This window comes from Poecile atricapillus, chromosome 2 (genome assembly GCF_030490865.1).
Source record: "Poecile atricapillus isolate bPoeAtr1 chromosome 2, bPoeAtr1.hap1, whole genome shotgun sequence".
Lineage (NCBI taxonomy): Eukaryota > Metazoa > Chordata > Aves > Passeriformes > Paridae > Poecile > Poecile atricapillus.
The window spans coordinates 87,191,495-87,217,944 of NC_081250.1; the positions used below are offsets into that span (position 1 = coordinate 87,191,495).

Here is a 26,450-nt window from a genome sequence, read left to right on the forward strand (position 1 = left end):
CCTTAAAATCCTATGTTGCATGTAAAGCACTCTTCTTGCAAAGAGAGCTGGGTTGACTAAAGTTTAATGAGTTCTGGCAATATCAAAATGTAAGACTCCAGATAACTGAAACAGTAGTTGCATGTTGTATACCACCAAAATAACACTTTATTTTCTTTCTTTTTTCTTTTTTTTCTTTTTGGCATTCAACAATACATTAATATTTATTTTCCATCACCTTCTGTGCCCTGGTCTTTAGTGGGCTGACAGCTGAAAGCCCCATGGTCTTACAGGCTGAAAACAAGGATGACAGTGCATTTGGGGATGAGTTTAAAGCATTTTCAGTGAGTGCAGCTGGGAGCTTCAGCTGCTCTGCATGGGATACCTTGTGCATGACTTTGGGCCCTGCTTCAGGACTTAACAATATGACTGGGAATCTGTAGCCATGGATGTGGAACAGATATTTATGATTATATGATTTATACAGGGGTTTTTTGTTGAACTGATGAATTTGGATTAGAAAGGAGATGCTTCAGCTCTGCAGAAATCTTTCCCTTATTGTTAATTAATTAAACAAATAGAAGCCATCCAGGACAACAACTTCTACCAATATGTTTTCTCACTATTACTGTGTGTGCTTGCTAAGTTTATTTTGCAATCTTCAGTAATTTTTAATAAATGTGTGTGAGCTAATTTTTAGTGGGAATAGAATAGAGGGAATAAAAACACAACAGATTCGTTTCAGAAGCTCTTTGAAGTATTTTTAAACCAACATAACATAATTTCAATAATCGTGCTTTTCTGAAAAAAAAATTATCCAGTTCTGCTCCACGGCTCTTTGACAGTGACGTATTTAAAGCATAATTTTAGTTTAAATACAAGAAAAAAGTCTTTATCTAAGAAGTCAATTTTAATTTCATGTTACTGTTATCTTCTGTAGGAAAATAATTAAATTCTTTTTGATTCCATTTAGAATGGAATCTTCTCAACTTGCTCAACTGGCTCTGTAAGGAAACAGGCATTCAATTATGAATGTGTGTAATTCTGATCTTTGAATGTTAGTTAAATAAAAATACTGTCTCAGCCTCCACCCCCATTCTCCAGTCCTCTTAGCAGTTAAAGACAGGGAATATTATTTGTAGCTGGCAAATCATATTTTTTTCCCATGGGACATTAAAGACTACAAAATATGTTCAGGATTTGAGGATGCAAGCTCTATGCTCAGTGAAATTGTTTAAGTTACCATTAAAAGAAGTTAATCAACTGTTGGATCTTCTATAATTTTCATTTTTTTGGTAAAGTGTTTCTGGTAGACAAGCTTTTCAAATAAGCAGATTCTGTCCTTCACATTTTTAGATTCATTATCTACCCAAATCTGTAGTTGTGGTAGGAAGAGGAAAAACACCCTCCCTGCTGTATTGTGTTCCAGTAAGTCTCAGCTTCCAGTGAAATAATCCAGATGTGTGCAACAGTATCTCTACACCTGATAGCTAAACTAAGACAAAAAAAAAAAAAAAAAAAAAAAGGAAAATCCTTATGGCTTCTATTCATTAATGGTTAGGCAAAAATTAGTGAAGTTGAGTGAGTCCTTTAAGGTTTTTACCCATTTATAGAATTTGAATTAGACTTAAATGGAAAGCAGTTTTCTGGAATCAAATTTTCAAATTTGAGCACATGGTCTTCAATGCAAGATGTTTATTGGTTTAAAGGACTTGAATAGAGCATCGTAAGTTTAGATCTTGTGGCAATTTGTATTGAAATTTTAAAATCCTATGTTACAATATGATGCAGACATCACCTGATTTTGTCAAAATAAATGCTCATTATGACCCTGCTGCTTCCATTGTTAATGTTGTAGAGAGGAATCTATACAAGTGGATAAAAGTTACTTATTACCTTTGTAAATTGAAAGTCACTTCTGTTCAGCCATGAAAGACCTGTCTCCTGCTAATGACCTTTTGGTTCATAACCCTGGACCCTCTTGAGAAAGGAAAAAAAATTGGCAATAAGTTTTTGCAGTGCTGTATTTCCCAAAAAATAATTATAAAATGAATTTCAGTCTTTATTCCTTCACTACATTTTCTTTCCCAGTAGGAATTGTAACAATATTGACAATAATCTTACTGTATTGTTCCTGCTGAAAGTTCTAAACTATGTGTGTGGTTGCAGATGTCTTATGTCTGGTTTTGCAGTGGATTAGACCCAACAGAATTGCTTCTGATGGCGGTTAGAGATTGAAGTTGCACTCTTACACTGTACTAAATTTTATTTTGGGAAGTATTCTAACTCATTTTTGGACTTCTCCACCAAAATCAGTAGAAGGTTCAAGTTCTTTCCCATCATTCTCCTTCCCACAATGTTCATGTTTCTTTTGTTTCTAGCTCGTCAGCTGTTTTGGCAAGTGCTTTCCTTTTGTTTACCACATCAAACAGGTTGTCCACAATCATCTGCTTTGTGTCAACCGATAAGTCTTCCAAAAAGAGAGAAATTCATGGTGCTGGTAAAACAACCAAAAAAAAAGACAATATTGGCCAGGTTCTGTTCTGTCTCACAATGCTCTATATCCAGAAAAGTTGTCTGAATTCAATGGAGTTGGTCTGATCTACGCCAGGCTAATTGAGAGCAGACTTTGGGTTTTGAGCTGGGAAAAGTTGACTGTAAATGCTAAGGGCAACCAAAACGAAAACTTGCAGGCCTTTTTCATCCATTTGGCAGCCTTTTTCCAAACTAAATGTATTGTTTTTTTGCCTGTGGTTCAAAGCAAATAAGGATCCAAATCTGCTTTGTGTTAAAATAGTTTTCATGGAGAGCAAAGCCCAGCCTGATGTGCCTGTAACTAAATAAATAAGTAACGAAATTGATAACAGCTATTAACTAAGAAATACTGAAGGTTGATTTAAAGGTCTGTCCATACTGCAGCATACTTTAAGATGCCTTTCCTGACCAGCAGCAGGTCTGCTTTGCTAAAACTTCCTTGTTTTACCAAAATGGCATAGAGCACCAATAAGCCTGGCAGGAACTTCAGTCCTGTTAACATAATGTTTTAAATAGTGTGCTGCAGGTACCTCCTAAGGTTTTCTGCCCTGGTCCAGACTGAGTGCTCTCAGTCTGTGGTCTAGTATGCTGCTTCTTATGCAGTAGACTTTTAAACACATTCTTCCATGGATTGCATTGTTTGTTTGGTTTTTTTTCTTTTTGAAGTCAAGCTAGTTTTTTCCAGCCACACCATGGATAAAGTCAGGGAAAAAATGTAAGGAGTGGCATGGAATTTGCACTAGATTTATGTTGTTATTGTATGCAGTGATTTATGGCTAAATAAGCATTAAAAAGTAAATTTCTGTCTCTCTGTCTTTCAGTCTCATCCTTACTGGGTTTCAGAGAGTAAAAGGCAGCCTGCCTCAGAAGTTCTCAGTGCTGTCTTGAGCACTGCACAGCTTCTCTGAGAAACAAATGCTCCTCACAGTTTTTCAAATTAATGTTTCACATTTAGCTGTACATTTCTCTTTCTTCAGTACTGCACAGAGACCATATGAGTATGAGTCTCTCGCCCTGGATGTCCCATCAGAGCCATGTCAGCCAGTCCTTAGCAAACACATTCAAGTGAGCTTCTGGAAAATTTACTCTGATATCTCTTACCAGTATTTGAGTGAATGGCTCCATCACTATGGAATTAGCTACAGTCAAAGACTGAGATTTATGAAGTTGTGAATAGCTAGGATTAGGTATTTACCTCTCTTTACTAGAGTCTCTGCTTTTTATATCCATAGCTTTGATTTGTTTTGTATTATCAAAAACCACCAAAGAATTGCTAAGATTGATCTTATAGCAGTAAATATGTTCATCTAGATATAACCTGGCCTTGGTTAGAGCTTTCCTGTCTGTATTCCCATGTTTGACACCTAGAAAGTGAAAGAACTGACTGCCATCTTAAGAACTTACCAGAGTGGAGCCTGCATTCTGCATCAGTGACCAAAGCTAGCTTTAGCAAGCTTTCTCTTAGAAAGTAGTAGACCATGGGGCTAAAAAGACATGAGGAAGATCCAGCTGCTGTTTAGGTCCACCTGAGGTTTCCAGATTTTTCAATCTGAAGAAAGCTGGCCTTCAGGAGAGCTATCTTGATAGGGTAAAAACAACAGAGAAGCAAACAGGGAATTTTGTATCTATGAACTTTGTTTTTCTTAGGGTCCTGTCTGGAAGCCTGTTAGGACTCTTTCTCTGAGCAGAGTGGCACAGGGAATTCCAAAGTTTCCCACACATTTCTAGGCTAGCTGGACACAGCTCCATTGCACAGTGCACCCTCGGCTCAAGGTCTTTCATACCCTTTATGGTCCGAGAAAAATACAGAGAAATAGTTGTCTAAATAAAGGAAAACTGTACTGAGAAGTCATAAGGACCTGTTTGTTAGAAAATGAATGTTTCTGATGTTTGAGGATTGCCAAGATGCAGGCAGAGATCATGATGCTATTTTGGTTTTACCAGAAAACAATGAATACAGCTGACCCTCTGATGCTAAGGATTTTTTCTGCTCAACTTTGGATTCCTGTCGAGTTTCTAACCAACAGCACAGAACTTAATTTGCTTATTAGGCCCCATTAACTGATTGTTCAAATTGCTTCATGTAGAGCCAGGACTTCAGGGTTGTTTTGTCCAAGATACAGCTGAGATTTCATTTTTTATTATTGTGATTTTCCATGTTTTCAGACATCCCAAACCATAACTAATCTTTTCTTTTTCTCTAGCATTTACTATGGAAAAATTCTAGTTTTTGTCATGATGTTTCAAGTTCTAGTGACTTTTCACAACACTGTAAGAAAATATTTGATTGTATAAATACTTAATGGCTATAGGTTAAAGAGGCAGTATTGGGTGGGGTTTATTTTATTTTATTTACAATGGTTTGTTCCACATCTCCTAGAGTTGTCATCTGTGTCAAATCTGATGAGCAGTTTGATAGGTATGAAACAGCAAAGTGGGGAGACTCAACATCATCATTTGGTGTAAGACTCAGGTTGTGATATAGATTACTAAAGACGAGAGAAGTTAATTTCTCTTTTTTTGCTGTAATTTAAAGAAACACATGTTGGAGTTTTTTTCCCTGATGTTTATCTCTGGTTCCTAGTTTTGGATATTTAAAACAACTGAGGCATTAAATTAGACAAAGAAAACATCTCCAGGATAAATATTCAGGCACATATCTGTGGATGTGAATCTCTTTAATACATGTACATACACACAGACATACACATATACATATAAGCTGCATACCTAGCATTTGGATGTGCCTTTGACATTGAATGGCGTATGATCAGTTATGAGAGAGATAATAACGCTTTTCAGAGTTCGGCTGGTATGGGTGAAAATGGAAATGGGATATAAAAAAAGAAGAGGTTCTGGAAAGATTTTTCTGTGAAATGAAATGGCTTGGTAAGGTGGCCAAGGTAGTGTCCGCTCATAGCATCAGATCTTTATTAGTCTTTGACAACAATACCATGCAAAAATCTAACCTGCTGTTTTAGGTTTGGAGCAGGAGAACACATTAATTTCTCCTGTGCAGGTAGAATTTGAAGCATGAAGTCAAACAGATTCTAAAGGAGAACTCTAAAAGTGTGAAATTCATAATCTTACTCTCTGTAAGAATATTTTGGAAGCTCTCGTAAGGAATGTAGAAGAGGAAGTGACATAAGATAGGTTAAGAAAAATTTTCTTTTGAATACCATAAAAAAGGACTGCATTGATGTATAGATAGGGATTGACACACTATTGACCCAATAAGTAATAATAACACAAAAATCTAAAATTTATAACTTGATGAATATCTCAGGTCCAGGCTCTATTACTTTTTCAAGTTTATATCAGCTCTTTTTATATTAATTAAAAAATCTCTGTAGGTGTGTCAGGTTTTCTAGTATGGATACTCTTTTCTGACTGCAGATCTTGCTGAAAGGAAATGTTTTATGCTTGGTATACATGCAGAGTCCAGTTAACAGCAATGCACTTTGCTGTAAAGGCAATGGCAGATTTTCCTGTTTGAACTTCAGAAGGAGTGAAGAAAGCACTGAAGTTTAAATAGATTATAGCTGCATGGGAAATTAAATCAACACCACAACTTCGCCTAATTATTTTACTTTGTGTTTTTCCACTGTGTGCTTAGCTGTCATGAATTACCTGAGGAAATACAATGCCAAACCAGGGTATGAATGCATTTCTCTGGATCTCTATGGTAGTGTCTTATGCACTGGAGTATACATGCCTTAGAAAGTTCACCTCTCCAGTGTGTCCTCAGTGCTTGTAAAAAAGATCCTCTGAGAACAGGAAAGGTTTTTTACATATAGGGTGAAATGTGGGAGGAAAAAAGCTAGCAGCTTGGCAGGATGTCATTTCCCTTTGAAGGGTCAACAACAGTGGCCTTCAGGTATTAACCAATATGCACTTCCAAGCTCTGAAAATAACTTTTCTTCTCTCTTTCTGATTATATTTCACTATATATTGTTCCAAAAGTCTATCTGCATCATTATTCTGTTTCTTTACCTCTCTCCTCTTAGAAATATGAAAACAGCAATGATATTCAATGATCAGAGAGTTGACACTCTTGAAGTCTTGGCAAAGCCTTGCCAGTATCATAAGCAATGCTCTGCTGTCTTGCACTGTTTTGATGTGTCCTATATAAACCAACTGGAGCAGCTAAACAAGTGTGGATGCATTGCCTAGGTATTGTTTAGGTGTGAAAAGCTGTTACTGATCATATTTGAGGGATAACAAAGTAATAGGAACCTAAAGATAAAGGACAGGTATGAAGGCATAGTGAGTGCTTGTGCTTCATATAATTTGTCATTTCCTCAACATTTTTTTGAACTGTTTTCTTTATTCAGGACAGAAATATCAGGATCATTTTCCTTTTGACCCTTGTAATTATTCACCTTAGTCTTCTTGTGTGCAGAAGGGCAAATTTTGAGGTTTTTTAAGTACATTGTTATCCATATAATTTTGTGTATTTTCATCTTCATGCAGTTGCACCAACTGCAGTGGAATAGAAATAGGTAGTGGGGTTAATAGGTGGTTTCTTTAGTTTTATTTTTAATGGAGGAGGAAAGTGTCCAGCTGTATCTTTATACAGACTTATAAATGTTGAATTTTAATTATTACTGCTTTTAGCTTTCACCTAAAGGACTAGTTGAATCTGTTTTGGCAGCTAGGATAGAAGAAATGAAGAAGAAAGACAAGTGTACCAAAGCATTTGTTTATTTTACAAGTATTTAGGAATTTGGCTATGAATTGTGCCATCTAAGCTATAAAAATGGAATCAAACTCATAAATTGAAGAAATAGCAAGCAGTAACAAGAGAAAATAAAATTATATCCTCTGTGACTTATAGATAGCTTTCCTTGGTGGAACATTTTTCAGTTTCTCTTTGTTTACTTGGAGTTTAGGGATGCAGCTGTGCAAGAGGTAAAATAGGTCAGAGGTTTGCAGGAGGGAGAGTGGAAAACAACTTTGAAAGGAAAATATGTGAGATCAGCTGTAGTATTCAATTTAAAATAATATTGTGAAATGAGTAATGGTGGTTCTTGTTTCACTGAATGTGGCTAGTAGTCCTGGTCACAGAAACATAGAATGGGTTTGTGTTGGAAGACACCTAAAGATCATCTACTAGACCTCATGAGTTTACTTCTGTGTGCATTATATGTGCAGACCAAAGCCTTGGTGGCCTAATTATGGCAAGTTGATAATTTTTTCTATTATTCTATATTCTGGTTCATTACTGCTTAAATTCATCCTAAATCAAAATTATTTTAAGTGTATCTTACCTTTTCAAAATTTCTTTTGATACCAAACAAAACAAAATGTGTTTCTGTGCTCGTGCTTATTTTGTTGGTGTGGGTTTTTGTTTGGTTTAGTTGTGTTTGTTTGTTTGTTGTGAGATTTTTTGTTCCTCTGGCACAGCCTTTGATTTTTCTTCTAGCTCTACCTTTGGAGTTTTTTTGGAGGCGGGTAGTGAGAAACTTGTGTTTCTGGGCTACAAGCTAGAAAGAAATCCTAAGTTCTTTCAAGTTGCCTTCATCAAAACTCAGGTGACAAAGAGATTGGGGAGAGCCCTGAGAAGACAGAGACTACATAAATCCTTGTACATATTGCTCAGCTCTAGGGTCCTGTGGGACAAAGAGCAAGTTTTGGTGCTTTTAGTCTTGTGGACTAAGAGCCATTTCTTCAGAGTCGTGTCTTACTTTTAAAATCATCCAACTGGGACTAGGTTAGGTGTGTGTGTGAGGTGCAAGGCCTGGCATCTCAAGGACTCTGCCCCTGCCTTCAGCTAAACTTGTAGGAGAGTCCCTTTGTTATAACTTCCTTTCATCAGTCTGTATTTATTAGTGCTTTTCTCTTTGCAGCTTTGAATAGGTATTTATTAAATCAGCAGGAAAATTTTTTCTGGCATTCTTTTCATTTTGTCTTTTTAAATTTATTAATTGTAAAAAGGATAAAAATTAACAATTTTGTTCTAGACACTTTGTTAAGATTTTATTTTGCTGTCCTAGTGGTTCTCTCTCCATAAACTGCACTTTCATAGTCTTTTTTAACATGCACATTATTTTAAGGGACTATAAATACTTTCATGTCAAATTTTAGTTGAAATAACTGAGTAAAACCTGTGTCTTTGAAGATGTTTGTTAATTGCCATGACCAATAATATACTTTAGGAAAATTGGGGGGGGGAGGGGGGGGGGGTTTGTTTATTTGTTTAGTTTTTTTAGCCTGTAGCAGTAATCCATTCTAAGGATGAAAATAAACAGAGTGATTGTTTGGAAATTTGTTTTCAGTACTATAAAGCTTTTGTTTAAATATTTCTAACCTGATACTTCTATCATGGAACTGAAATAATCCAGGAACAGCCTTAAGGTTAGCTGAATATATCTGATCCTTCAGCATTAGCTGAAGGCCTTCCTCCCTGCCACTGGATAATTATTTGCCTTTTGTAAACGGGATGGATTCCTCTGCACTACGTAAAACCTTGCTGGTTTCTGCAACCTCATTTAATTGGAAACCTCCCTATGAGTCCTTTTTCATTATTTAATTTCACTATTTCATTGACTCCAAATTTGCATCTGTATGTGAGAGGGACAATGAGCTTTTCCACATCACTCCTTCTCCACTGCATACAAAAATGAACACATAACTCTAAACAGTAGAGATGACTTCTCAAACCTGTCTGCTGTTGTATTTGAGCATCTGACTCTAGTTAGTGTTTTCCCATTTTAATAAATATTCACACTGAAATTTTCCTCTTCTACCTTTTAGGAAATATTTAGTTAGCAGGTACTACCTGTTTTGTTGGACAGAATATCTGTACTCTAACAAGACTGAAATGACTGCCACTGTTGCTTTGGTTAAAATAAGAGTGCACATCATTCCTGCCTGTGAGCTTAACCCTCTCCTTTGATCTTTATCTGAGCCCCTTTCTGGGCATACTCAAGGACTCTGAAACTGTGAGTTTAGTTGCTAATAGAGGATGTTCAGAGTGTTGAACACTCCCCTATTTAAGCACACACTTATTTCTTTTGTGCAAGTTTCCTTTGACCACATTGGCTCCCCCAGACTGGAGAGTGTGCCTGCCTCTGTGCACACTGATCATCTCTGCTACCAAGTCACACAGAGCCAGATCCTTCCTCTGGCTTTTCCAACAATTTGCCATGTAGTTGCTGCCCTCCTACACCTAATATTAGGAAAGGAAAGGGGCTTTCCAATCAAAGCTTCCTCTAAGATTTTGACCTAGAACTCAAGGACCCTTAAGGAAGGAGTTATCGGCCTGACAGAAGAATGATCTCTCTGGAATCTCTAATTTTTTTTTTTCAGCTCCTTTCTCTGTGCTGTGTAAACGCTTGTTTTAGCCATGCCCTCATAAGGTGGAATAAATTCTTAAAGAACTCTTTCAAATTTATGAGATACACCATATCAGATGAGTATTTCACTAATGATTTTTGGCATTTTAAGAGAATTGAGAAATTTTGACATCACTGATGCGGAATCCTGGTAGGAGCTTTAAACACAGTGATAGTGGGGCCACTCTTGTTCATATAAGCAATAGCTGTGCTGCCAGCCTTATAGCATGCATTGTGCTCTAAACAGAGAAGCATGATCCCACAGAGTTCCATGACTTATTTCCCAAATCTGAGTGCTGTAGGACAAGCAGATACAGAAGTTTCCCTTCACAGGAAATAGAAAACCTTGAGTAAGGAGAAGGGATTATATGAATGCTCTCTGGTTCAACTCTTTCTTTTTTCCAGTAAATGAGTAAATGTGTGAAAGTTGAGAGGTGTCTGTATAAGGGGGGTATATATTTGTGGGCAGGACAGGGAGATGAAGAGATGACAACTGAGATGGGTAAGTCACTAAACCACTTTAGGAATTGTTGAAAGTGTTCCTTTGTAAATGTTTGCCAGAGTATTGGAAAATACTCCAGGCTCTGACATTTTCCTGGTTATTCTGTAACTAACTCTATATAAATGCAACAAATTTTTGATTGACCCTTTGCATTGCACTCAATGAGTTCATAATCTCAAACTGTAAATATTCATTATCCTTATAACATGGAAACTAATTCCAAATGGAAAAAATCCACCGAGCATCCCTTCAGAATCAGAGGAGAAAAAACAAGCTTTCGGGAAAATGCAAGGGATATGAGTGTCTTAAAAACTTCATCACTGATTGTATGTTTTCCGTTTTTCCTGGAGCATAACCTAATGGTATATACATCATTAAATCAAGTGGAGAGCTGTATCAACTGCAAATGCATCTTCTGTGAGTCTGTTGGTTTGGGAGGGTGAAAAGTATAGATACAATCGACAGGAGGCAGACAGTGTAGCCTCTTTCATTATGTTTAATATAGTTTTCCTATTTTACTTATGTGGTTATAGGTTATGGAGGCTTTATGCATGACTTACACTTCTCTTCTGCCAGAATTACTGCTGAACTGAAGCCTGCTTTGACCATACTAATGACTCTACTGAAATAATTCATGTACTGGCATCTGATAAGTTAAATATTGCTATTTGCTAATAGTCCTGAACTGATTTGGTTTCTGTTATTTCTAACTCAATGGTTCACTCTGTTCTGTTTTCCAGTTGAGCTATTGGTTACTTAGCAGGAATGTTTTATTTGGGTTAACTTAGAAAGCGTGATGTCCAGTGCCAGCTGATCCACACCAGCACAGTGTGTACTGCCCTTTAGGCCAAAAAGACACAACTTAATGACTAATGAGTTGAACATAGCTGTTGTCATGAATGTTTTTCATTAATGCCTCTGCAGGTAGGACAGCTGAAAATGGAAAGCAAAGCTCAAGAAAAATCAGTGGCAGCTTTGAATTTTAAAATAATAGTAAAAAATGTAAATAGAGGAGAGGATAGCAGTTTTATGTCGGTAGCTACCCTTGTGCAAACACATACTTAGCAGGAAGTTATAGGTGGCTTTTTGTCTAACATAGGAGGACCATAACTCCCTCTTCATCAGTCTCTTCCTTCCATATTTAATTTCTTTGCATTTATTTTTTTGGGGACTCACGTTATTTTCTCTTCCACCTTCCTTCTTTCCATCCCACTGCATGCCTCTTTCCTTGGTCTGACCTCAGAGAGGACGAGTATGAAGAGGAGGAAGAAGAACAGCCAGTCACAGAGCCCAATACTGAGGATGAGGGGGAGGAAGAGGCCAATAGGCAGGTCAAAGCCAGGTACCAGGATTCAGCATTGTCCACCTTTTCTTCAGGCTCTAATGTGAACTCACCAGCACAGTGTGCAGCAGCATCCACCTTTCCACTCACATTCCTTGATTGCCTGTTAAAGCCACCCCCCAAGGAAATATTTTTGTGTCTAAAAGCTTTGGGGAGCGGGCTGGGGGCTGGCAGTGCTAATGAAAACATGTTTAATTATATAGGTTCAATGCACTATGAACTGTCTGCACTCACTCCCTTTACGTAATGCTCACATGTCCTAAAAGCTTTAGTGAAAAGCATAACTTTAAGCGTGGTTTGATTTAACTTCTTAGTTAAGGCAATGATGAAATACTCCGATGCTTACCTGAGGATGTTGCTTGGTTTCTTAGGTTTTCATCCCTATCTTCATAATACTACCTTATTAGGAATATCTGTTGCTGTTCAGTAAATTGACATTTTTTGAATGCTGCCTAAGATTTCATAGAAGTTTTGTTCATGTTTTATTAGCAAAGAACTATTTTGAGGAAAAACTGATATATATGTGTATATTATATATATATATAATTTTATAAATGCCTGCCCATCTGTGTATATACAGACATAAGCAAATCACCAACCAATATTCTTCATCACCTATCAATTCTCTTGTAAAATTTTCCACTTTTTTCTGAGATACATACATATATGTCTTTGGCATTTGGTCACTTGATCCTAATAAACTGAAAGCAAGAAAATACATTCTTTGTTCCAGACAGCCATTTGATTTAGGTTAAATTATTTGGCTTTAAATCTCAGCAAATGAAATTAGATTTTTTTTTTTTTTACATAAACCACATTCATGTAGACACTAGATAGCACAGAAGGAAAAAAGAAAACTGTTTAAGGCGTGGATTCCAAAGAAAATACTGTGCTGTTGTTATTATTATCTTCCAGTCTGCAGATCTTGCCAATAGCTGCCTGAAATTTCAACATTAAGTGATAATTTCCTCAAATATGATTCCTAAAAGTCAAAGTGAAGACACAAGTTATTGGTAAATCCCCTAAGTACGCTAAAATACTGCTTTAAAAAGTGAGGAAGAGCCATGTGAAGAGTATAAGGTGTTTTTAGGTCATTGGTCTTTTTAAGATAATTATCTCTTTAAGATAACTGGGTGATATTCCCATGACTTTCCTGAGTTCCTTCTTTCACTGTCTCTGTAGCATAATCAAAATTAATTGTAACCTGGCTATTCATCTTAGATGCTGTCAGGTAGGTCTGGCCTGGCTTCAGTGTCTCCTGTCAATAGGTGGAATAGATGAAGGTTTCCAGATTTTCCATTGTGAGAACAGTTACCTGCTATACACCTGATGATTAACTGCATAATATCCCAGCATATCTAATATAAATTGTGTTTTTGTTGCCTATGCTGTGCCAAGCCCACAGGCCTCAGGTAAGGACTTGTGTCTTCCATGCTGGTTGAGGGATTGCAGAAGTGGTCTTGGGAGAATGAAATCAGCCACTTGCCAAGTGATCCAGCCCAAAGCCCATGCACAGTGTTTATGCTGGAGTTAGTAGTGAAAACAGACACCGTGGAGTGCAGATCCCATGGCTTTTCACCTGCGTTGTGCCTTCTATCACTCAGCAACATCTGCCTTCAGTAGAGCAAAGCAGATGTGTTTTCTGTTTCCTTTGATGCAAACTCTGCAAGTTTCTATGAAAGACCAGCATGGAATGCAGACACTCAGAGAAATCAGAAATTAGTGCTTTCATATCTAGACAAATATCTGGTAAGGTGTTGCTTTTGAGATCTTTCTAAACTTGACTTTTAACAGAACAGTGCTAATTGAGTACTTTTTTACTTTCATCTTTTTTAGATGAACATTTTTAGCAAAAAGATCAGATTCCCGGAGAGGATTATAGTCAGATATCTGGACTTCGAGAAGCAGTCATGCAGACTGTATCTTGAAGCATCTGTTTTCCAGTGGGCTTAGTCTGCTTTGTACTGCTCTGACAATGTTTACAACCTAACTTGAAATATAGGAAAATTTTTCTGTAAATAGGTGTGAAAAGGCTCATGAAAATTAGTTCTTAAGCCTATAGCTTAAATCCCCTCTTTTCTTTTAGAATGAGTTGCTTCTTTTCCCCAGTATTTCCAACCCCAAGAAGAATCCCAGTGAAATACAAAGACTTGAGTTCTCTTTACTTAAAAAGATGCAATGATTGTGTAAATATTGGAAATTTTTGTTTGTCTAACTCTACTTAGTTTTCTTTTTCCCCTGCAAGTGTTACTATCTATTATCTCCCTTTGCTCCATTTTTCTCTCTGCTTCCCTTTCTAATGATTTCTTCCCCCTGCAGTGAGGTTCCAGATGTGCATGAGGCTGTGAACGAAAGCTTTTCACAGTGTTCTGACTCTTCAGCTGTCTCCAGTGCCATTTCTCCAGCTGAGAGGCCTCTCGCCTGCTCTAGAGCAAAGAGCGTTTCTAGCAACTCCTCTTCTGTGCCTGACTGCTCTGTCTCTCATCATAATTCTGTCCTTTCATCACCATCTTCACCTGCAACAGCATTGCTGAGCTCTCCCCAAAATTCCTCAGCATCCATTACTCCAAAAGCATCTCCAGCAGTGGAGAAATTACCTTATGTACCTCACACTCCTTTTCACCTCTTCTCGTATGACTTTGAAGAGTCTCCAGCATCTGTGAAAGAGAAGGAAGCAGAAATGATGAGGGAAAACAGGTAGATTTTATATAGCTAACAATAATTTTTAGATAAATAAATAACACCTCTCAAGAATTTTACAGTGGTAAAAATGCTACTCTATGCATTGTATTATTTCCAGAACATACTGTACTAATTTAAGCCCTGTAAGCATGTATTTTGATTTGATATTTTCTCCTTGCCTTTGCTAACATCATTACTCTTCTTACAGGTCTGTAGTTAATAAATATCCTGGCATCCTCTGTAGAGCAGTGGATAAATAACCCATTATTTGGGAGGTCACAAAAATGAGCACCATTTTGCTCTCATTTACAACTATGTAATTTGCAGACATGTTTTTGTGAAAATTAATGGGGCTCTTCTGCTATAAAACCAAGAGGGGTCAGATCAGCACTTGAAATTCAGGGGTGAAGTCCTGGCTTCAAAGGCTGAAAGCCAAATCCTAAATTTGTTGTTTGATTACAGTGCATGTCCATCTCATGTGCAATTTCAGCTCATGCTTGTAATACAAAATTTATAAAGATAACATAGCACTCAGACAGTTTTATCTCGCAGCATCTATTGAATTTTCCTGTTCCTTGTGCATTTCTCTTAGTTTTTAATTTCCCCATCCTACCCATCTAAAATATATATTGTTTTGTCAAGTTTTTTGTTTTTCAAGTAAAAGAGATAGACAGGAAGTAGTACTAAAACCAATGATAATCACCTTGAAAAGAGGTCGATGATTTTTTTGCTATCTCTCACAGTTTTCAGTGTTCTTTAAATTAGGTGCTGAAAATGTATATTTATATTGCATGCATATTTATTTTTTCCTCTCTACAGCAGTCCTTCTAAATTTCTGCATGTGAAAAAATGTTTTGGTTCCTTTGACCCTTTTAATTTTTGATCTTTCTCTCCTAATAGGTGGGTGTGGTTTGTCCCTTTTTCATTTTTCTGAAAAGACTGTAAATCCAAGTAGGTGTTAAAAAGGGACTTAATTTGCATATTTTTCCCTTACTTGCAACTGGAACACTGGAATTCCTCTAAATTTACATTTTCCTTGATTGATGCATTTTTTCCCTTAGACCTCTCACACTTATTTATTGGTCTCCCATTGCTGCTGCTGTTATACTTCAGAGAGTAAATTCCTAAATACCTGCTGTTCCTGCCAATGTTTTGGTTTTTTTTCCCTCTGACCATCTTTTCTGCTTCCAGTTAGTACAGAGATTCAAGGGTGGGGGTGAGGATGGGGATTCTTCTGGGTTTATTTGGAAGAAAAGGAGGGCAAAGCTTGCACAATTAAGTCTGTAATATGCCCATAAAAGAGGAAAATGTCTTCAGAGTGAATGCTCCTGGATAAGACTATTGCATCTCCTCTGGTACATGAAATAAGAAGGGAAAATGGAAGCAATAGCCAGTACCAGAGGAAGGTTAGGAAGATGATAAACTTTGTGTACAGCATGCAGACTTACCCTGGTGTTCTGGTCTTGCCTTGCTCCTACTCTTGCAACAAAGTGTTCCTCTAAATCTGATAGGGTGTTGCGTCCATACCAGTCCCTCTGAATTTGATTTTTTAGGCCTGACTCCATAGGAGGTGTGTTCCCTCCATTTTCATGAGGGTTATCTTTGGACTAATTGAAAACCCTTGGTCTGAAAAAGGGTTCTGCTCTATTTCAGCTTTTTCATGGGGCAGAGAAGAAATGCACATGTAATGGTTGATAATAAGGTCTCCTTGCAGTTGATAGAAATGGAAATGGAGGTTTTTGTGTCAGGAACATACCAAATGAGCTCTGAGTTCTTATCAGGACAATGGAGTTTTCTCATCACTCAGTACAGGCACAGTCAGAACGTTTTCTGGGCTGAGCCTGTCGGAAAGAAGACCCAAGCCAGGTCTCTGCTACCAGTAAAGCTCCACACTGTCCAGTTACACAGTCTCCAGCAGGCCACTGTCTCCAGTTTCTAGTTAGTTTTCTTTTAGGGCAAGAAGGCCTGGACAGCAATTATTTCCTGCAAAATTTCTTTTGTGGCTCAGAAACATGCATGTTAGAAATTTTTTCCAAAAGTATTTCCCCTGTTGCTGGTCAGTATGGTGTCTCAAAAACAGATGGGAGAGGGGAGATATTTTCTAAAGCATTAACCTGAAATTGCTATCCCAGAGGACATGTTCTCTAAAGCAAAATTCGTTCCATTGTAAAAGCACCTAGCTGAAATCTACTCTGATTTTAATGTGGGCTTTGGCAGGCAGCAATGCTGTTGAACCCTAAGGAATGAAGCTTGAAACTTTGAATGAAATTTTGCATGGCTAGATGAGTGTGCTAAATGGAGCTGAAGGAAACCAACCAGGCTTTTCAAATAAAATTGCTGAGTGAAATTACTGAGTGCTGATGTGTGCAAGGGAAGAAGCAGCAGAGAAAAGATATGGTGACAGAGGATACAGTATCATATCTTATGAATTATTATAAGGAAAATGATGTTGCTCTATTTCTTGAAATTATTTTTTTCATTTGGATGAGTTGGCCTTGCAGACGACTGATCTTCAGAGACTCATATGCTTTCCATGTGGGAAAATGGCATTGTCTGCGAACAATATTAAAGAGAGAAATAATAACATTTTCCCAAATCAAGAATCTTTTCTTGACATGCTGTTTAAGTACAATGGTTAAAAGGCACAGCAAAACAACACAACTGCCTTTTCTATTCAGTACAGGAGCCAGGATGAAAACATTGATAGAAGGGACTCTGGGGAGGTGGTCGTTCCAGGAGTCCTGGAAACAATTTCTCTTTGATCAGCAAGCTCACATTGAAGTGAAGCAAGTTTATGGGTTTTTTAACGGAGAGAAGGGCTGATAGAAATTTCTAAAGCCGTGCTTCCGGAGACATGTCTTTTTAACCATGGTGATGATTTTTTACAGACATTGTAAGAAATGGCACATAAGCTATTACTTATGTTGGGGGAGGGGAAAGAAAATACTGCTTCCTTTAATTGAAAATAATGTGGTTGCTTTTGCATTTAAAATGCAAGCATTTGCAAGTCATGGATGCCCATATTCAGATCATGTCTCAGGAGTGCTGCTGTTTTCCTCAATTGTAGTAGATATGAATACTGCTGTCTTGGGCTGGTTTGATCCCTTTTCTAATGGCTGGATATCAGCTCCCAAAATAGCTAATAATTCTGAATAACTGAGCAGTAATTCAAGTATTCCTGTTCTGAGTTGTCACTTGGGAGGACTATGCAAATCTCTCATTATTTTCCTTACCAATAGCTCACTGTTTCATCATGTATGTTCATGCCACGGTTGATATTGAGAGTACATGATTGGTTGCATATTTGGAAATAGAGAAACATTTTCAGAAGGTGAATGTTTGAAAAGTTGTGGGGTATGGGATCACTACCACCCTGTAAATAAGAGGATTCACTGTTGCATGCCTGTTTGCTGACAGATTCTTTCTGTCTCTCCCTTTCTCCTACTTTTCTTCCCATTTCTTCAGGTACAATAGCTACGGCAGCAGCTCTTACTCTTCTCCACGACCTTACACTGGTGTGAGTGCCCCAACAACACCCACTACTCGTTATGGGACAGCTCTGTCCCCACCTCAGGAGACCAAATCTGACAGGTTTGTAAATTAATCAGTGTTTTGACAACAGTTCCTTTGCAGACAAGGATGAAGAAGATAAATGCAAGCTGTTCTGAAGGAGTATTGGAAATAGCTTCTAGCTGGATTTTTTCTAACATCGGGAAATAAAAAAAAAAATTAGATGTGATCATTTCCCACTCATTCTCAAGTCTTTCTGTCTGACTTGGTGTTAAAAGCTAGGTGTATCTCCATACTACTTCTGTTTCTTCCACTTTAATCGATAAAGCAGAGTTGCTCTGCACATAAGCTGTTCTAAGTATTAAAAGGTGAATTAAAAGACATTTTCTTTCTTTTCATTTTTAAAAATAAATTCAGATCTATCTTCACTTTTATCATCTTAAATCATCTGCAAAATCTTGGAAATCTGCTTAGCTCAGAATTTCCTAGGTCATAATATTGTTCTTTCTTGAAAGTATGTGATATATCTTACTGTATATCATCCATTTCTTTCTGTAGCTAAAGCAAACTCCTAGTAACCTACCAGTTATCAGCTTGCTTTAAGAAAAACATTAAAAGGGGAAAAAAAACCCAAACTGGCAAAAAAATTTATTTTGAACAATCAAAATACTCTTTTGAATTATGTAAGGTACTAGGGGAAGAAAAATATAGAAAAATATTATGGATACATGAAAGAAATTCTTGGCAAGAGGTTTGGACCACCAGGAATTAACTATCTGTTACAACCTGAGAGTAAATGACAGTTTCAAGGATGCTGTACCGACTTTAAGAAGGAAAGGTAGAAGTTTTTAATTAATTTCATTCAATAATTTAATACAATAATTTTTAAAATAGCCAATTATGCCAGATGGGGTTTGGATTGTTTGTTTCCAAACTGGCCTCTAATTCATAAAAACGGCATCCTCCACCCTGTTTTCTGAACTTAAGGTTTTTTTACAGGACCCTTTTTCTGTATTCCAATTAATTTTTGTTAATGACTCTTTGGCATATTTCTGTATATGTATGAGCGTTTGTGTGTGTATGTGTGTTTGAACCTACCTAAGGCTTCACATCCTTTCCAGACTACTACTCAGAATGGTTCAAGTTAGGTTCTTCCAGCATACATGTATTTCTAACCCTGAGGTATTGATGTAATCCTTTTTTTCAAGTGAGTAATTACATTAAGTTTCTCTTTGGAGAAAGGCATTGATTTTAATTTGCTCATCTTCCTGGAGTACCTTGCCTCAATGTGTCTTTCCTGATTTGTGTTTCCTGATCTCAATTAAAATATTGCCGAGTGCAAACATAATAAACAACTCTAAACCAGCATATTCACCCCCCTTTACCTCAGGAAAATTGATGCAAGATAAGCAAGAGTTAAAAGTATCCCGATGCTTTGGAAGATTTCCAAGCCCCTGCTCTTGTAAGTTTCTGATTGCTACTGTGGCAAAGAAACCCCAAAGTGGTCAGACACTGAGATAGCTAAAGATGGTTGGGTTGGTCCTGCAAGAGGCTGATGGTGCTGGCCCTGATCCAGGAAAGAAAGCCACCTTTCATTTCAGTATGTGTGTAAGTGCCTTGCTGGTTTGAAGCCAAAATGTCTTGGCCCCACAGGATAAAGCTGTGAAATTTGCAGATTCATGGAGAGTCAGGCCAGAGGGGAGCTCTGCAATCCTCTGTTGTGACCTACAATGGGTCTCACAGAAGCTAAATGAAAGACCCCTGTGCTCTCATATGTTTTCAAGTGGCAGCACATGATTTCTCCTGAAATTCCAATATTTATTATCACTGCTAGGAAAATGTTTTATATTTTGAAGCCAGTTTTTCTAGCAGCATCTTCCAGCCAATACACCTCATCTTTCTTTTTTCTGTGAAACTATAAAGTGCTCTACCTTCAACCATCAGATCTCTCTTACGTGTTATGACTGAACATAGTGCTCAGAGTCACATCTCTGTCTTTCCATCAGGTTATGTTTGCTGCTTTCAACCTCACATGATAAAAATCTTTGTACTCTTGTTTAAATTTGCAGCTTGCTGTTCATGATAGTTCATGAACTCACCAGGGTTTCTGCATTTTTACATTTGAGGGATGTTACAGCCTGATGCTTCCTGTATATGTGTCTGAGAAGTGTGAAAAATTTGTGTACACCATAGCTGTGTGTTGTCTGCAGAATAGATGCAGTTATTTCTTTAAAGATAATTAGGTTTACAGTTTCAATTGCCATTTTGCATTCTCTTATTCTTTATGACAGTGCTGCCACTGCAGATGTATAGTTCTGCAAACTCTAAAGAACTGACTGCTTTGAAGAAGGGCAGAAGCCTTCCTTAATTTCATTGTCCTGAAAGATACCCATTGAAAAATTGTCCATATAGAGATTGACAGATGGAATTTGCTTATTGCAGAGTAGGCCATGCAGTACTTGGCACTAATTAGTAAATTGAAAGTATTGTGGAGGTTTTCAGAGTCTTCTATGAATGGTGTTTACTCAGATTATGTAAACACTGTTTCCTACCTCCTGATGGTAAAAATTTACATGGATTCAAACACCCAAAAAAAGTTAGAAGATGGGGGGGTGGGGAGGGGCAGAGAGGAAGACATTTGATAAGAAGCAGATGCGTATCTATGGTTAGCTCTAAGGTGTGTTTTCTGGTTTCAGCTTATAACTTGCTACAGTTATGCAAAGCTTTCACAGAAAGATTCCTGTCTTTTATCATGCAGGGAAGAGCTTCAGATGCAGGTCCTGGTACCATTTATCTGACCTTTGAGAATGAGGAGGAAGGAAGAAGCAACATTTAGAGCAGTGCCCAGTGCAATGATTCATGCTCCATTCAATTGCCCTGACAGGCCTTTCAAACCCTTGGCTGCATATTGCTTATGTAAACAAGAGCTACAATTTAGGTGGATGGAAGCAGTGTGGTTGACATTTTGACATTCATACTTTTAAAACCCTCTTTGGCTGAGATCAGTAGGGAATCATAAGAGCAGTATAAGTCTGTGCAAAAGTAGCTAGATTTTGGTCTTTGAAATCCACATCATCTATATATTTCTGATTGTACAGCAGAAGAAAAGGCTTACTTTACTGTTTCTAAATACAGCTACAGCCTTTTGGCAACTTTTTGCAATGCTGTTGTTCTCTCTCATTTCCCTGGGTCCCCTGTGGAGAGCCATGTTTCTGAAGTGCATATTGCAGCCATGGGAATCCTGCTGAAGGAGGGCAAATTGCAGGGCACTTTCTGTTCAGCCCTTCATTGGGAGAGAAGGAGCGTGTCAGTTCTCTTGTATCTTTGCTTGTGAAAGTTGCTTCTAATGCGTGAGAAGTATAACCCAGTCTGCCTGCTTTCTCATGCCAAAGAGTGCTTTGCTCCATGAATACACTGCTCCTACTCTTCACAACTTAAATCACCAATTAACTCTTTCTCACTAGTTAATACAAAAAAAAAGAAATCACTCTCATAACCTCATAAGTTTTAATAACAAAGGGGAAGAGCAGTGCATGACTGAAACACATCAGGAAGAAAAGCATTTTCTGTCCCTCCAAGTTGGCCCTTTGGCTGGGGGCAGAAGGTGTGGTAAGACTAGTCTGTATTTCCATGTCTTATGCTCACACCTAGGATATTTCTGTCTAGCCAGACTGCTTTGTCAGATTCTAAGACAGTCACTCAAATTGAAACTGCAGCTTGAAATCTGCCACTGGACATCAAACCTGTTACTTGCAGAGCTTCACATCCTCTCATAGTCTCTTTTTGGTGATGAAGTGTTTGCATTGTTGATCAAGGCTGTTGGTAGTGGAGATCATGGAGGAGTGTAACTTCTAAGGCAAGAACTCCAAGCACCAGCTTTAATTCCTTTCACTACCAGAAAAAATATCCTGCTGGTGTGTTTGCCAGGGTGGGTTTCTTCTGATGCATTTTCCTGGAGTTGGTTCCCCCAGGCCTCACAGTCAAACAGTAGTACAGTCAGCCCAGCGCAGAAAGCCTTCTCGGGGCACTGCTTGCCAAAGGAGAAGGAGTTCATGGTCTCGCCTCTGTCTCTTGAATCAAATGCCAGAGAGTTCAGTTTGCAAACCTCTACTTCTTGAGGCTCTTGGCCAGTCACTGAGGACTTGGTCTCCACTTCTGGCTGGTCCCTCAGAAGTTCTTCCAAATCTCCAAGCCTGGTAAAGACCTACTATGGTGTTTACAGATTATTCCAGTTTGAAGCATCTTCAGCTTTTCCAGAGCGTTAGAAAATAGGCTTAATAAATATTAAATATATTTCACATTCTTTGTATGAAAACATATGTTTTCCATCTCACTTGTTTTCTAATGTACAGCAATACATTATCTTGGGCTCCCATGATGCAGGGTCTTGAACACTGAGTGTTCATTTCCATGCTCTTCTTCATTTCCATTTTAAAGGAAATGTATCTTCAAACATTTATTTCTAGGACAGGTCACAGACAGTGAGATTGGCATGCCTAGATTATAGGTGGTTTTTTTCTCCTCTGACACTTAAACACCATACCTAAAGTATAAGCATAAAGTGCAGTAAAAGTCTGCAGATGCTCTTCTTTGGAGTTTTATTTCCCTTCCAGGTGCCTGAAATAGTGATTTTCTGGAAATCTGGTGCTTTATTTCAAGTTTCTTTCTTTAAAACAAAACAAAACAATTCCTTTAGACTGCCAAACAGCTTTTCAGTTACATTTGCTACTAAAATTAAAGGTCTCAGTAATTGACAACACCAGGGAGATGCTGCTTCTTGGCAGCATCTTGGGAGGTGAAGCTTCTTGGCAGGTTCTTTCTTTTTACTTTTTTTTTTTTTTTTTTGTTAGCCATTTATCACTAATTTGTGCTCTGCAGTTCCCTTACTCCAGCTGTTAAGCACTAAGGTAACACAGAAACCTATGAAACAAAACCTGCTATACAGCCTACAAAGCTTCTGCTCTCCCAAGAACTGCTCCTCTTTCCTTGGCTTTCTGTTCTTTCTGTGTGTACTTCTGGGCTCTCAGACTAGAGATTGTGATGATTTTTGCTTTTGGCAAATGCCAAGCACATCTCTCGCTCTGAGTAACATAATATGGAATGGTTAGCTTGGTAGCTTGATGTTAGTGGCCCAGGGCAAAAGCCTCAACTTTATTGCTGAGATTTGAAGAGGAAAAATGGCCTTAGGAATTACTTGATGATTTACAGTTTGGGAAGCAGTGGTGGCTTGCACTGGCCTAGCTGCTTGTCAAACTACTGTGTAAGCAATATTCTTGATTGCAGCTTTGTGGACTTCATCATAAGGCATATATTTAAACAGAAGCATGAACTGGTTATGGTTTCAGACTGCAGAGTGTTGCTGGCTGAATGTGCCATGTGCAGTGCTGATGCTCAAGGCACACCCACCTTAGCCTGGATCTGTAAGTCACTTCCAGCCAGGCAAGGGGTAAGTCACATGAGGATGAGAAACTGCAGGCTGGAGAAAGACAGAAGCACAGTGTAAAAGCTGCACAGGTCAGCTGGAAGAGGAGAATGTATGTAGAAAGTCCTTGTGCATTGCCCAGTCTCTGTGCAGCTCTGTCCTGCTGTAGCTCTAATTTGAGTTGTCCCTTCACTTGGCCATTCTCAAGTTTCTTTCTTAGAGGAAGCATTAGTCAGTAGTTTTAGCTCTCAATTTTCTGTTTATTTTTGAGAGAAGTTTTGTAAAGATTCCTTAAGTAATGTTTAGTCTGTTTGCAGAGTCTTATATCAACATGCTTTTGAATTTGATGTGTCATGTAGGGAGACATAACACACGGGGAGTTTCTTTAACTGTGAAAAGCAATATGGCTCTTGGCAGCTTTGCCTCCCCTTTTGTCTCTTTCTTAGCTGGAAAGCGGATTTATTTTGTTAAAGCCAAGAGGCATTTAGAGTTACTTAAGGCCTGAGTAGGAGCTGCCAACAGTTGTACCCTCCCTGTAGCATTCCCATGGCTGCTGGAACAGGAGCACTTCACAAAATTAGGTAATTAGTGCATCCTTATTAAAGTTATTAATGACTCTGCCCCATGTTGAATTAAAGACAATCCTGAATATTAACCTTATGACCTAAAGGGATTTCCTCTCATAAGTCATCTGTTAATTTTTTTTTTAGCTCCTAAAAATATACATTTGTATTTTGTATTCTTCCTGTAGATAACCATTTCTATTCAGGAAATTTTTAAAAATTCAACTAAACAAAGGGAAAGGCAGCCACAAAAGGGTATCTCAGAGCTTACATGATTAAAGAATATTTGAAGTTCAGAATTTCAGTTTTGCTTTCAGTAACACAGAAATATTTTCTTCAGTTTGCAACAAGATTAGGGTAATTCAAGGCACATAATCCCCTTCACAATGTATGGTCCATGATGGAGTATTTTCAGAAAACTGCAAGAATTTGCAAAAAAGTATGAGATATCTTGTGTCTGCCAAAATTTATATTTATAATAATGATAACTAATTCACTGCTGTGTTAAATGCTGTAGGTCAGGCTAGCTGAATTTTTATTCAGAAGACCTTTGGCCTACTGTCAACATTTTGGCCTATGCTCTGTGTATATGTTTTGCCTTCTTTTTCTTTCCCCTCCAACCCACCCCCTATTTTTTTCCTTTTCCTATCTCATCTTCCAGTAAGATAAGTTACTAATGACCTCTTTGGCCTTGTGTCCTGATGCTTTGGTGAGGAGCCCTATTCACAAATCCACAGATGGAGACACTTTCTTGTTGTGTATTTTCTTTCTGGAATGAGAAAGTAATAACATAGCTTGTTTAGTTTTTCCTGGTTTTAACAGCAGGCATAAGAAAGCTTTTCTTAACATTTTTTATATTAATAGTTCATTCTTAATAGCCTTGCATTCTCTACAAGACTAAAAATAGTAGCCAGAGTAAGCATCCTTCTGGATTGTATTTGTGGAGCTGAACAAATGGTTGATATTACCAGCTGGTAACATATGATACCAGCACTAAAATGTTGGCATATATTAGCTATAGCCCCATTTTGCAAGTGATCACTCTATTATGCTTTCCTTGAGCACTCACATTCTCTTTTCTGTTAAAATCTCTTATCATCTTTGATTCAGTGCCAGAAGATTTGTAGTCTTTTTCTTGCTTATCCATTTTTAAAATGCAGCCTGCAGCAATAAGACCTAGAAATTCATGAGGCCTGAAGGCACTGTCACACTTCAGACAGCATCAAAGCAACAAAGTTACCCAAAGGCTCAGCCTGAGCCTTCCCACCATCTAGTTTGGCCATTCATGATGCCATTTGCAATTCAAGTATGTGTTCACTGAACGGGAACATTTACTGTAAGTGTTATTGCCAGGGAAATACAGAAACAAAAATCAAATTTTGTCGACAAACTGTACATAGACAAATCCCTTTCCAAATTGTTTAGAATGTTTGAGGAATACCTCTTAATGCTTGCTTTTCCTCTGGCTGCTTTACAGGCTTGTACACCCTGAAAATAACCTGCTTACCCCAGGTTTAGCTTATGCTCATGTAGAAAATTGCCAACAGAGTTTACTAGATACTAAAACTGTGCATTTACAGTTGCAGTTCACATTAAAAGGAGTATTGGTGCACCCAAACATCAGTTGAGCTACGGCACTTGATAGCAGCAGTGAGGCTGTGAGTTTATGAGGCTTCATAAGGCAGCTGGTCTCAGCATTTGGTGTGAGGTGTGGTCCCCGTCGAGGGCAGATGTGTGTGGTTTAGTGGGTGTAACCACTTAGTGAGCACTAACTCAGCTATAGCAGTGCTGTTTCTTTGCCTGCCCTTTTCTAAATGTGACTCAAGACCCAAAATCTTGACTATTAGGGTTTTAAGAAGTTAGTGTCACACAAGCTGACCGTGTTCCTGTCTGTTTAATTATGACCTTTATGTACAGAACCTTCTGCAAGCTTGGACTATTGGATTTGACCATTTTATGCAACAAACTGTTGTACACAATATGACTGTGTTTTGGACAAAGGAGTTGAACTGGACATGTGTGTGCATACTATCCTGCAGCTTGTAATTTGGCTGAAGTATGCACTCACTACCAGTGAGAAATAAAGAAATTCCAAGTTTTGACTAATTATTGTTGATTTTATTTGTTTTGAAGAGATGGCAAGCTAGAATTTTCAGTTCTTTAGACACTGCCTTTTCTTCTGGACATATGGATGTGGGTCTTCTATTTAGATTGTGATGCTGCTCTTCATTCATCTGCAAATTTTAGCCCAGTGAGCAATGCTAGCTAAACTATGCTAGATCAAACCTCCAAACAAGGTGTTTTAGTGTGTGGAGGTATTTTACTACCAGGGTTAGCTTAGAATCCTGTCTGCAGGACTAAGCTGTACATCTCCATGTGATTTCCCTGTTATCCCCTGCATAAGAATGTGTGTTTATTGTAGGGCCTCAAAAAGCTCAGTCAGACCTGAAGGTTTCCAACCTGCTAGATGATGTGCAAGACCTACAATCACTCTTTTGGTCTCTCAGCATCACCTCATCCTTCCCCTTAATTTTTCTTCTATCTTCTTTTAAGCCATACCTTCCTTTGACTCTAAATG

The 26,450-nt window shown here is 38.0% G+C and overlaps 1 protein-coding gene across 5 annotated transcripts in view; it reads left to right on the plus strand.

The window, feature by feature from the left end:
• FHOD3 (formin homology 2 domain containing 3) overlaps positions 1-26,450 on the plus strand; it is a 377,669-nt gene that overhangs the window by 268,352 nt on the left and 82,867 nt on the right. For 3 of the 5 annotated variants that reach the window (XM_058831361.1, XM_058831363.1, XM_058831362.1), the window contains exons 11-13: positions 11,597-11,695; positions 14,015-14,392; positions 17,843-17,968. In XM_058831361.1, the coding sequence (XP_058687344.1) occupies positions 11,597-11,695; positions 14,015-14,392; positions 17,843-17,968 (603 nt within the window). The remainder of the gene's footprint in view (positions 1-11,596; positions 11,696-14,014; positions 14,393-17,842; positions 17,969-26,450) is intronic. The other 2 variants (XM_058831364.1, XM_058831365.1) reach the window with 1 other exon arrangement.